Source organism: Gopherus flavomarginatus, chromosome 12 (assembly GCF_025201925.1).
Source record: "Gopherus flavomarginatus isolate rGopFla2 chromosome 12, rGopFla2.mat.asm, whole genome shotgun sequence".
Lineage (NCBI taxonomy): Eukaryota > Metazoa > Chordata > Testudines > Testudinidae > Gopherus > Gopherus flavomarginatus.
The window spans coordinates 48658678-48672141 of NC_066628.1; the positions used below are offsets into that span (position 1 = coordinate 48658678).

At 45.7% G+C, this 13464-nt stretch overlaps 1 protein-coding gene across 4 annotated transcripts in view; it reads right to left on the reverse strand.

Annotated features, from left to right (window-relative positions):
* Positions 1–13464, reverse strand: part of SLC39A11 (solute carrier family 39 member 11) — a 262946-nt gene that overhangs the window by 54695 nt on the left and 194787 nt on the right. For all 4 annotated transcript variants that reach the window (XM_050920823.1, XM_050920826.1, XM_050920822.1 and 1 more), the window contains one exon: positions 9100–9169. In XM_050920823.1, the coding sequence (XP_050776780.1) occupies positions 9100–9169 (70 nt within the window). The remainder of the gene's footprint in view (positions 1–9099; positions 9170–13464) is intronic.

The window sequence follows — 13464 nt, forward strand, 5'->3', positions numbered from 1 at the left end:
GCTTTACAAACACAAAGCAAGTCTCACAGCCCCACTGCGAAACGGATTGAGACTGTCAACCCCATTTTACACCATGAGCCTCTGGCAGAAGAGGAAATAGACCCCAGGAATCCTGACTGACTGACCTAGGCTTTAAACACAACCGACTTTGCAAAAAGCTATTTGTACCCCTCATAGCTGAACTGAGCCCAGGCAGTAAGTGATTACACGTTAGCCAGTCTTGCAGAGACCAAACACACACCAGGAGCGATTGTGAACATCTGTTCTACTTCTCCACGGCTTTCCACAAGGGGGCACCTAGATCATTTTGACATCGGGAAGCCATCATGTCGGGGACAGCAGCATTTACCTAATGCCTTGTGTGGGCTCACCTCTCCCGCAGGAGCAAGACAAAGGACACATGACAAAGCCAGGGTTTTCATTCCATTTATCAGCAGGAGGAATCAATGCAGAGGAAGGGAATATACCAGCCGAAGACAACACGATAAGTCATGTGTGATCCCACAGATGGACACGAATTATTCAACCGAAGGGAAGCAGGTGCATGAGCTCTGTTCTGTTGCAACAGGCAGCGGTTACGTTTGAAGCACAAACCCTGCTCTCTAGTCTTTGGTCCCCCTCTTGTGACGGGCTCACACACTGCTCTGGGATCCGAAAGTGCAGCGCACACACAGAGCAAGTGTGTGTTCGGTTTTCCAGGAGAAAATGCAACTGAGAATAACTCAGTGCCACTGAAAGCTGCTGGATCAAGACTCTAGGTCTTGTCCAGGTGAACAGTTAGCGCGCAGCAAGCTGGGGTGTGAATCCGCAGCGTACTCGGGTGCCGTGCAGTAAAGTGTCCCTGGGACCCCTGCTACCGTGCATTGCAAGTTCCCTGGTGCACTTCGATCTACTCCACCCTAAAACAGGAACTTTTACTGGGCTGCAGCAAAGTCCATACTGACAGCTAGCGCATGGCACACTAGTGCTCTTTAGATTCGCAAGCTAGCTTGCCACGCACCAACTGTTCCTTTAGACAAGCCCTTGGGGGATGAAGAGGAAAGCTGGCCATGTGGTTAAGGCACAGTTCTGGGAAACAGGAGATCTGGGCTCAAGTCCCAGCTCTACCACATACTTCCTGTGTGACCTTGGCCTAGTCACTTAGGACTGGGTTTTCAGACATGCTACGTGACCACTGACCACACCTGGAGTGGAGGGTGTTGAGATCCAACCCTTAATCTCTCTGGGTCTCAGTCCCCCAGTCTCTAAAAGGCAAATACCTCCCTGCTGGGAAGATAAATACCTTAGTGCAGAACTCAAACACTGCCATGATGGAAGCCATAGAACTGTACACATAGATACGACCTCCCAGCCACAACCTGGGCAAGTATAATTCAAGCCAACTTGGGAGATCATTAAGCTGGGAGAGATAGTTCTCCATAGACTATTCAGCCCTCAGCCTCTCCCCGAGATGGTCAGCAATTAATACCACATTTGGTGGTGGCTTTTGCCACCTGGATGCTTATTGTCTAGAAATAAGGAGAGGTGGGGAGAGCCGCCACCTCCTCCCACCGCCAACACACTTCATTTGCTAAAAACCTGGAGCCAAAGTCCAGCTGGCATCCTGGAGAGGATGGCAGCCATACCTCACTGCCATGGCCATCCCTTTGAACAACCCAGGATTTCCATTTTGGCTGGTAAAAGATTAACTTGTCATGGACCTTCGAGGAGAGGGTAGATCTTTATTACCTTGGTTGCTAATTAAACTGAGCATTCTAAAAACTGAACCCTGACAGTGAGTGGGAAAACAGAATGGAGACTTAGAAAAAGGTGATCTTGACCTTTTGAGAAGGCAAAGCAAGGCCCAAAAATATCCTCTCGGCTTGTGCTGGTTTTTTTCCATCACTACCTTCCACAGCTCATTTTTTCCCCTACTGCTGTGAAAGGCCACAGGAAGCCTGGGGAGGAATCTGAGAATTATTCTCCCCATCTGGAGCTCTTGTGTGTAATGCTCATAATATAACTACTGGCAGCACTTTCCTTAAGTCACATGACTCAATTTCACCCTCTCCCTCGACCCATTCCTGAGCTGAAGAATGTTTAATTTTTGATAAAGTATGTCAGTCCTCTGGGAACAGTTCAGTAACGTTCTTCATGGCCGCATGAGAAAAAGAAAATGATTCTGAGATAGAGATTTGGCCAGATCTATCCAAGGGATTTTTTTTTAAAGGGGGGAGGTCAGTATTTTAATCCTTCCCTTTCCCTAATTTAAATGAATAAACACCATTTCTGCAGACACATCAGTTTATACTAAGAGCTTGACAGATCTCACAAGCTAAGCAGGGTTGGATTAATTTTTGGATGGGAGTTTGCCAAGCAAGCCTAAAAGCTGCAGCATTAATGACACAATAGGTGGCACTCTTTCCTACGAGTCAGTACAGACAAAGCCAGAGCCTGGTGTTCGAGGGTATGACATTGCTTCTGTTCTTTGGGGTTTATTAAATTTCCTTTTTCAGGGTTTCTTTTCAGCAATGTTTGAGTTGTATGTAGATGTCCAAAAAAAAATCAAGGTTTTTCAGAGCTCTTTGTATACTGTAATGAGTAATCGTTTCATAATGTTTCCTCATTCGCCTTAACCGATTAGTGTTCAAAACAGCAAAATGTTAAAGTGCACTAGGGAACGTTCAGTGTGCACCAGCAGCATCCACACCAGGGGTTCTCAACCAGGGTTACATGTACCCCTGGGGGTACATCAACTCACCTAGATATTGGCCTGGGTTTACAACAGGCTACAGAAAAAGCACTAGCCACATCAGGACACACTAAAATTCCATACAGACAATGACTTGTTTATACTGCTCTGTATACAACACACTGAAAAGTCAGTACAATGTTTGTATTCCAATGGATTTACTTTATAATTCTATGGTAAAAAGGAGAAAGTCAGCAATTTTACAAGAACAGTGAGGCTGTGACACTTCTGTATTTTTATGTCTGATTTTGTAAGCAAGTCGTTTTGAAGTGAGGTGAAACTTGGGGGTCTGCAAGAAAAATCAGACTCCTGAAAGGGGGACAGTCAGCTGGAAAGGTTGAGAACCACTGGTCTACATGGAACAATTAATGCACAACACATTTGTGCGCTTTAAAAACAACACGCCCATAGACTACATTACTGCTCTGTGCAGACAAGCCCTTAGATACATATAACTATTTCTGGCGTTTTTCCAGTTTTTATCCAATAAAGACTTATTTCCCTTCCCCCACACTTTTATGGATCGGGAGTATTTTATCAGGGTTTATAAGTTAAAACCTCAAATCAGAAGCCTAATGGACATGTCACGTGACTCAGGTCCTCATAATCTATGATCCAAGATCCCAAGGAGGCATTTATGCCAGTGCAGGGAAAGCGAAACCCACTCTCCTAAGCAAGATCCAAATCAGTCACTCCAACATCATTCTCTGTTGGACAAAGTATGTGTCACTTCCTAATACATGGACTTGTGCAGGCCTGAGCTATTGAACGGTTGCTGCCTTTCACCTCGGAGGGGATAGCACTTCAGTACCACGTCAGAGAACTTATCTGTGCACATAGCTTACAGAGTTTCTGCACTGCACAGCCACTCCACAAAAGGTAAGATTATCATTCAGCACAAAGGCAGTTAAACATTATGTTCTCGTAGAACTTATCAAACCAAATACCCACAGATTTATAAAAAACTTCATTAGCACCACATTGGTCTGTTATGCCCCAGTATGCTGATCACTCTGAAGTGCAAGCAGGTCCATTTGAGCTAAAAGGAACCCCTCCGTCTATCTTCATCCCACCAGAAGGACGTCTCATCTTTACCTATCTCCAGTCATGACAAGTCCACTTCCACACCTGGCCAGCTGTTCCACTGCCTCGACTGTTATTAGACTTTATGTAGATGGAGGTACTTCAAGAAGATTGTTTCTTGCCTAGCTGCATTTACTAGCTAACCCAACATTTGCTTTGCCTCTCTACAGTCCGCAGTGGTTGGAGAGAGGGCAGCACTGTTCTTCTCCCCAAAATTCAGCAACGACTTAAAACTCTTGGACCCTTCAACACATACTGCAGGACAAACAACTAGATCAAGCCAGGTCTTGTGCTATCAGCAGATGACATTGTTAAACAGATTGATGGTGATTAAGTTATTTTCCCTTCTCTTTTGCAGCCTGTTAAATTTGCATTGATATTCTTCATGGCCCAGATTCCAGCTTTCATCTAACATGATTAATGTTGCTTTAAATACAGAGAAAGAACCAGCTGCTTCTGGTTCTTCTCTTTTTCTGAGCAGTTTCTGAAGAAAAAAGCCCCTTTGTTAGCACATCTCAGGAGTCTCTATAGACTTTATGAGGAGCCTTTTATTTCTAAAGGTTAGAGAGAGAAGGTTTCTATAAACCAGCATGTTGCATTTTTTCTCCCGTACGGATCCAAATTTCCTATATGCCTAGAGTTGCACATTCAGACCAATACTGTTTTATTATCTGTAACTCTCAGTCCTCTGAGAAACATACAAAGATGATTCTGATCATGGCTCCAGGGTGGTTCTGTAGATAACACACATGTTCTGTCAGGGAGGTTCTCTTGCATTTGAGGTTTTGATTCTGCCTGATGTGGACTTTGCCTCTTTCGAGAATCCGAGGACATGCAGTTTGTATCGAGCCGAAAGAGTAACTTGGGCTGTTCTGAAATCCACATCCGGCTCTAGGGCTGGGACTCCCTCTAAATATATGGAAGTAATAAGGCTGCTGTGAAGCAACATCTCTTTGCCCTACGATAGAGAAAAGCCTTGAGGCTTATTTCGCAGGCTGAATGCGCTGCATATCCCCAGCCACTCCAAGTAACAGGTGGGTCTATTAAATGAATGGCAGGGGGCACTGCTTAGCGGTCATTAGTCTCTGCTATAAAATTCAAATACAAAGCCAGAAGGGTTTGATGATGATTTATTTTAGGCCTTGCGGGAGGTCTGGATTGGAGTCATTTCTCTGCCTTTTGCTTCCCAGACATACAGGGGCTAGGTGTACTTCTGGGTAGTGCTGTGTACTATTGTGGAGGGCATCTGGGACTGACAGGGGCTGGGAGTACTGTGGGCACATTAGATATGTCTTCACTGTAGAGTTAACTCGAGTTATCAACACTCGAGTTAACCTAGCATCAGCAAGGGCAGACATGCAGACAACAACCCTCGAGCTGCTTTGTTCACATTGATGCTACGTGTGTGCCACTTAGACTTCTGGGGTCATCTCCCATGGTTCTTAGCACTGCAGTGAAAGCTGAGCTGCTCTAGAATTCTTGCCCAGTGATGTGTGGGAGCTCTTGCCTGTCCTTTCTGAACACCCGGGGGGAATTGTGGGAAGGCACTGTACCACCACTCAGCTGGAACTAGCCTCAACCCACACTGCAGCAGGGTTGTGTTGGCAGCTGATGAGTTGTGCTCATTCGAGCTGTAGTTTATACTCCCTGACGGACCAGCCAATCTGAGTTAAAAGCATGGCCACACTCAAGTGAAGGGTGTGAACAGGACTTCAGCTACAACTCAAGTTAACTCGACAGTGAAGTCATATCTGAAGACAAGCTGTGTGTGTCCAGAACCTAGGATAGGTGCAACAGAGTGACTCAGCCCACAGCAAAAACTGATCCCTCTGGCTAACAGCACAGCAGCTGAAGAGAGGGACTTTGCACAGTCAGATAGTATAACAGGAGGATAGGAGAATGGGTTGGGATAAGAGAGAATATGACATCCCCACAGATTTACAGCTATCAGCAGGCCATTAGCAATAGAATTGTAGCATATCAGGGTTGGAAGAGACCTCAGGAGATCAACTAGTCCAGCACCAATCCCTAGACAGATTTTTGCCCCAGCTCCCTAAATGGCCCCCTCAAGGATTGAACTCACAACCCTGGGTTTAGCAGGCCAATGCTCAAACCACTGAGCTAGTATACAAGCAAAGTCTGCCTAAACCCTTTGGCGGATGAGTATCCCAATCCCTGATGAACAATGCGACCAAAGCACAAAGCCGCCACTTGTTCCACAATCCAACCAAATTAGCAGCCGCGGCTCATATCTGAACAGGAATAATGGGATTTTGCATAAAAGGACTCGGATATATTGGCACAGATCTGGGGAAGTCCAAAAACTGGCAAGCGTTACTGCAAGTGAAGATGGAGATCTATTGGGAGAGCTGTGTGGAAGCCCAGGAGCGGACTACAAAGAAGGCTATAGGTGAGGATGGAGGAGCATCATTACTGCTCCCAATCGAAGAGAAATTTGCTATAGTAGGTTATATAATTTTTCTCAATCTCCTAAAGCAGGATGCCTGGCAGATGAACATTCACGAAAGCAGGAGTGATAGCACTGAACTCCTTCAGGAGGTAGGAGAGATGGAAGACTCCTTCATCCAAATTCATTATTTAGGTTAGCGAGATTACTGTGTGCCTTTTAATTCTCCTGGGGGGGGAAAGAACCTGCACTAGAAACATACGTCTCTCCAACTCAGTTAGATGGTGGCTCTGTGCGAAACAAACTGCAAAGCTGGAAAGGAACAGCAGTCACAACCGAAGGCTCAGCTCAAACCGCAGGGCTGTTTTTCTTTTTAAAGCAAGAAATGACTCGCAGAAGCAAGTCTCAGAGCCAGGTCAATTGACTCAGGCTCGTGCTACAGCACTAAAAACAGTTGCATAATCGTTCCCACTGCGGCTGCAGTTTGAGCTCTGAAAACCAGGGAGGGGATTGGGCCTCCGAGCCCAAAGGGAATGTCTACACAACTACTGGTAGCACCACAGTGTGAGCTCCAGGAGGTCGGGGTGGCAGACGTGGGCTCTGAGACTCGTGGGTTTTTTTATTTTGTTTTTTGGCAGTGCAGACATACCCTTAAAGGGAAAGATACGTCCTCTCTCATTCCTTGCTTGCTGAAAGCTGGAAATGTCTCCACTGGCTGTTGCGAGTCGTTTGTGTTACTCTGACCCTGCTTGGCAATCTAATTTAAGTTAATATAGCTGGGTCTGAGAAGGACTAGGCCTGCATTTACACTCTAGTTTTATTCCCCAGCTTGTGTATCTGCCTACTGGTCTATACCTTATCTACACATTTTAGACTTTCTTCTTCCCTTTACAAGTTTCCCCACAGGCGCTGCTCCACCAGTAAGTGCCTGAGTGCTGATAGCTTGCGGGGGTTTTCTACCTTGCCACGCAGACCTGCCCTGAGCTGGCAGCAATGGTGGTCATCTTCAGGATGACAAGCATGAGCGAGGCCTTAGCAGTGAGCAGCCCGGAGGGTAGAATTCTCATGTTTAAACAGATTTGTGATCGCCCCACAGCACGGCCTGCTCCTCCTCAGCAGACTAGCAATACCGAGGGAAGCAAGCCGAGAGGCTCCTCTTAGGCAAGCTGCTTAACGTTTTGCACATTTCTGAAGCAGAAAAGACTACAGAGGGACTCCCCCATCCAGGTCCCCAGTGCAACAGAGCGACGCCCACACAAGTGAGCTGCTCGCTAAGACTGCCCTTCAGTCTATTTGGCTAATTAATCTGAAGTTGCCAGCTCCTCCACCCCCGCCTGGCAGGATCTCAGGAGCAGAAAGCTGGACGCAGGTCCCACTGACAGCTGATGCATTCATTTCTGACTAAACCTTGGGGAAAGGCACCCAGAGTAGGAAGAGCCATCAGAATTTCAGCCATGTCAAATCCAACTGCACACTGCAGATGTGCTGATGAGGGCTTGGAGGAAATTAGAGGCAACTAAATGATATTATTAAACGAAGGGCAGAGGGGAAAAAGCTGGAACCGCCTGGAAGATCAACGCTTCTCCCCCACCGAGATGCACACAGCTTTCCTATTCATCTCTGACATTAATCATTAACACTCTCAAGAAAAGCAGCGGCTGCTGGGGGCGAGGAGCGCTGCACTACGAAACGGTTCAATGGCTGAACATCTCTACGGCAAACATCAGCGTCGCTCAGGTGCTCGTTTATTGGGCGTTAGAGCATCACTTTAGCAACTCCTAGTCTTCAGGTGTGCACACTGGAGAGACGTATGCTCTTTAAAACCCTTCCCTGATTCAGTTTTTCTGTGCTCAAACACCACTCCAAAAATATGCCACGTGTTTAAAATGACCTGACTATGGCTATTGGAAAGCCTGGGCCTGTGTCCCAGCTATAATCACTATGACAGAGCGGCATCTCCAAGCAGACCTGGAGCCCTACTTCTGACCAGCTCAGAAAGGCATGGTGCAGCACATAAGAACAGCCACACTGGGTCAGACCAAAGGTCCGTCTAGCCCAGTATCCTGTCTGCCGACAGTGGTCAAAGCCACGTGCCCCAGAGGCAATGACCAGAACAGGTTATCATATAGAATCACAGAATATCAGGGTTGGAAGGGACCTCAGGTGGTCATCTAGTCCAACCCCCAGACAGATTTTTTGCCCCAGATCCCTAAATGGCCTCCTCCAAGATTGAACTCACAACCCTGGGTTTAGTAGGCTAATGCTCAAAGCACTGAGCTAGTGAGCCATCCTCTGTCACCCACTCCCAGCTTCTGGCAAACAGAGGCTAAGGACACTCTCCCTGTCCATCCTGGCTGATAGCCATTGATAGACCTATCCTCCATAACGGATGACATCTGCCCTGCAAGAATCTCTCTGAGGGCCCACTCCTGCAAGCTGCAGAGTATTCTGAGCCCAAATGCCTACATTGCTATTTGACAGCCCTGTAGCCAAGCCGCGGGAGCCAGAGTCAGCTGATAGGGGCCAGTCGCTGGAATTAAATCGCCGTGTAGACATGCCTCCAAACAGGCAAATACTATTGGCTCACTGTCCTTTTATCAACTCCTCAGCTCTGCCTGCCTGCTGGAGCAGCAGTGGAAAGCACTTTCAGAGAGTGGGCATCGCTGACAAAAACTTTTCAACTGCAGCCAATAGAAAAGTCCAAGAGCAGTAAGAATTTCTTCTGTTTTCCAGACCAATTTAAACTAACCCACACTCCTATCTCCAACCACGCTGTAAAGCTTCACACTCCATTTCGAGATTAAGAACAATATTTCGGAGAGGCAAGAGTGTGCATAAAGCTTTCAATGTCAGGATCAGAAACACCCATGTAGCTTACCTGGCACTTTCAAAAGTTGCAGATGCTGACTTCCCAATAGCCCCAAATCCAACTCCAACAGCTAGACCCTCTGAAAGAGAGAGAGAGAAACAAAAGTTAAAAACTCAGATCAGTCAAGGAGTTAGATAGACCAAGCCTCTGCTAGATTAGGTAATCACAACAGTCCCTTCTGGCCTATAATCTATGAATGTGCTGAAATCAAGATCAGGGATGTGGGCTGATCTTCCAATTTAGCTCCCATCATTCTTCGAATGGCTGTTAAACCCATGCCATTTATTTTCCTTTTTACAATTGAGATGAGGTGCTCAGATACTGTGGCGCTGCACACCACAGAAATGCCAGATCAATCAGTCAGGCTCTCGGTGGAGAATTAAGAGGCTTTGCCACCAGCACATTCCCTCCTCCTCGTGAATACAGTCAGACAAATGCCATACATGCTCTCACACAGGGCCCGTCCAGTATTCTACAGTCCAAAATGTTACAGATTACAACAGCTACAAGAGCGCTGGGCAGTTTCTGTAGAGCCATGTTGTATTTTTCACACGCTCTCTCTCTCACACACACGGAACAAAGCCCCATGGCACATCCTGGGCAAAAACATGCTATTGTTGCTAAGCACATTTCTTTGTAAGTTACTGATGGCTCACAGAGAGACTTGTTTCCCTAAGTAGTGGGACAGAAACCTGCGGTAAGCTAACTTCATTTACCTTGCTCCATCCTAACATGTTGCGTCTACAATACAGCAACAGAGAAATAAGAGACATATTCACGGTGTGGTTGATTGGTAACTTACTGAAACGCACCAATTCTCAACTCTCTGCTAGGAGCTCCTCTTTCCTACAGGAGTCCCAAGGCTGTCTAATTACAGTGGCCACACAGTCTAATAGGAGAGAATGGTGATTAGACCTTCAGGCAGGTGCAGGAGGCCTGCAATTTGACATCATTAAGTACCTTTGGTTCCAGCCCCAGAAATGATGCTTGCTGCACCTCCTGGAAAATTAGCCTGTTGTTCTTAGTTCACTTCCTGCCTTTTCGATTTTCTTCACAAACTCTTCCCAACCGCTCCCTCCCCAGCAATTTTTTTTCTTCTTTCAAAACAGAAATTATTCTCTACAGTTTCAGAGCAATGATCTTTACAGTTCACTTCTTTTTTTTTAAAGTCTGCCATTGCTTCTCTTCAAGCAAGAGAGAGCAAAAACGAAAATGAAATTGGACTTGCTTGTATAATTTGACGCTGGAGTAAAAGAGGGTTTTTCACAACCTGACAGAGACAAAATGGCTGACTTCTACTGGGCAGGCATCTTGACGCAACATTCAAGATGGCGGAACTTTGATTAAGCTCCCAGCAGTCTGGACACTTCTCTGAAACTTAACTGAACTTTGAGTGTCTGAAAACTACAGCTCAAAGTCTCAGAGGAGCCGGGTCTTTTCATGACGATGGTGGTCTTTCACCTTCCCAGTCAGCTGGAAAAACATAATGCTTGTTTTATAGATTTGGGCGTTTCCGTTTCACCCTCTTCCCACTCCAAGCTGAAAATGCAGAAGTTGAAACAGAGGTCGTGGGACCTCTAAAAATTTGGGTTGAATTTTAGACAAAGATATAAGATAAGGCCAGAGAACCCCAAAGCAGCCAGCTCATCCTAACTGTAAGGCTACAGAGTTATAAATCTTTAACTGTCCACTGACGAATAATACTGTTGCATGGTAATTCCACTGAGTGGAATGGAGTTACTGTAACCTGAGATCCAACACTAATGTGATGGGCACATTACAATGCCAAAGCCAGATAGAAGGTACCCATGTGCAGAATGCCAACAGAGCCTCCACAAGGTGTTTAAGATTATCCCCCCTGGAATATATGCAGACAAAATGAGATGTGAACAGAGAGCTGATAGAATGCTGCTACTTCCAAATAGTTTGCACCTGCAGATGATAAAGAGCTTAGCACTTACATCCCTATTTCACATTCACACAGCAGGGTGGGTGGTTTAGCAAAACCATTTGGGGTTTTTCACTTTAAAAACAATGAATGGCTCGGAGCTGGGTCCTTGAATGAAGCCACTGAGATGGTTTGGATGGCTGCGACCCTGGTGCTACCTTTCTGAGCTGTGACGGGGAACAGAAGTGAATCTCCCAGAGGGCAGAACTCAAGTACCCGAAGCACTGACGTGATTAAATTCTGGAAAGAGCTTAGACATTGGGTAAGAAAAACGCAGTAATTACCACGCTCTGAAATGGGAGTCAAAAGGAGTGAAAAAAACTTGCTGGTGAAATTAATGAAAGAGAAGCACAAATTGCACATACACAGGAACACAAATAATGGGGAATTAAGATCAACAGATGGCGCGTGGGGAACTGCTTGCTGAGTGGAGAAGCCGCAGAGTGAGGATGGAAGCTGTACTGTGGACCAGGTGCTCTACCAAAGTGTAAAATTAGGAAGGTAATGAACAGAAATTGGCAGTGGCCACAGGCTCATTCCACTCACAACTGGGAGAAGAGAGAATCTGAAAGTCTCTCAATTAATCACCGTCCAGATTCATAACTACCCTCCGTCTCCCAACAAACACACTGTCAGAGACCTGAATAGTTCCACCCCGCATTCTTCCTAATTCCTGCCTGTCCGTCCTGGATGCAAATAGAATGGATATAATGACATGCACGTGCACCCAAATACATGTGGCGTGCACATACACAGAGCCGAGAATTTATTTGCAATATTGAAAAAGCGACCATATAACAAAACATCACCACTTTTCTTCAGCCTCTTCCGTAGCTGATGTCAAAGCACCTTAAGCATATTCATGTATGCAACCCCCACGTGAAGCAGTTAAATACAATCATCCTCTCTTTACAGACGAGCAAACAGGCACAAAGGAAGGTTCAGTGAAAAAAAAATAACATGCTATCAACCTCCCCGTGTTCAGAGTTCAATGCAAAATCAGTCTTTTCCTTCTCTAAAATGTTTCACAAAACCAAGCTACGTCTTCTAAAGGCTGGGAAGGAAGGGAGAGAAAAAGATGGTTGTTTCTATTTTCACTGTTGAGGAGGTGCTCAGATACAACAGTCTTGGAGGCCAAACAAACACAAGACTTAGATATGAGGGCAGAAGGATACAGGGAAGCACAAAAACATCATTACAATTTAAGACCCAAGCAAATAAGCAATCCCAGTTTTCTGGTTTTGGGGATGCCCCTCCCTCACCACGTTTCAGAGCTCAGGCTCCAACCAGAGCCCTAATGCCTAGACTGATATTTTCAGCCCCATAGTGTAAGCCCAAATCAACTGACCCGGGCTCCGCGACTCTCTGTTTCTAGCCTTTTGCTGTGTAGCCATACCCTGAGAATACTGAAGCAGGTTAGGGGGCAACTTCTCCTATGCAATCACATGAAAATGTTGTCTGGTGTATTAGTCTTCTAGATTACAGAGAAGTTGATTCTACTGCCTTAGACAGCTCACATGAGGCATGTTCACAGGCCATTGCAATACAAATCTATTAGAAGCGCTACAGAACATATAAGCCTTTGAGAGACAAAGTGGGGGAGGTAGTATCTTTTATTGGATCCACTTCTGCTGGTGAAAGCGACAAGATCTCTGTAGTTTGAAAGCTTCTCTTTCACCAACAGAAGTGGGTCCAATAAAAAGTATTACCTCCCCCAACTTGTGTGTCTCACATCTTGGGATTAACACAGCTACAAAAACTTTGTAAACAACACATGAACCTTTCAAAAATTACAACGAGAAGCAGTTAAATACACAAAAATGCAATAATCTGGGTTTAGGAGCACAGCCTTGCTAAGAGTTGGAAAGGATTTGGAGCTCTTATGAACTGGATCAAGGCCCAGCTACTTCAAAGTCAGCGTCTGTGCCTAAGACTACCTGCAGTGCCGTCTTCCTCCCTGGGGCAATGCAGATCACAAAGACCAGACCGAAGCATAAGAGAGCCAGGGATAAAGAATTCAGCAACAAGGGGACCCACATGGAAAAGTAAATTTCCAAAGGTGATTAGAAACATCGAAAGTCAACGGCTATTGGGAAATACTGCAAAACCTTGTCATCTGAATACACCTTCCCACCTATAACTAGAATGACATTCACAACATCAACTACTACATATCCCTACCTTCCCTTTCAAAAGACCTCTACTCTGAGCAGAACTGCCTATAACCTGGTAAAAATTACTGGCATTGGATTACCAGCAAGGGCGACTGGGTGATGGAGCCCAAAACTCCATGAGGTCTACTGGGGACTTCGTTATTGCCAATCTATTGTACATGGCAGTCATTCAGGTGCTTCAGTGACATTGGCAGAACTAAATCCTAAATTAAAATAACTAGGGTTTCACTTAATCCCAGTCCCACAGGAGCA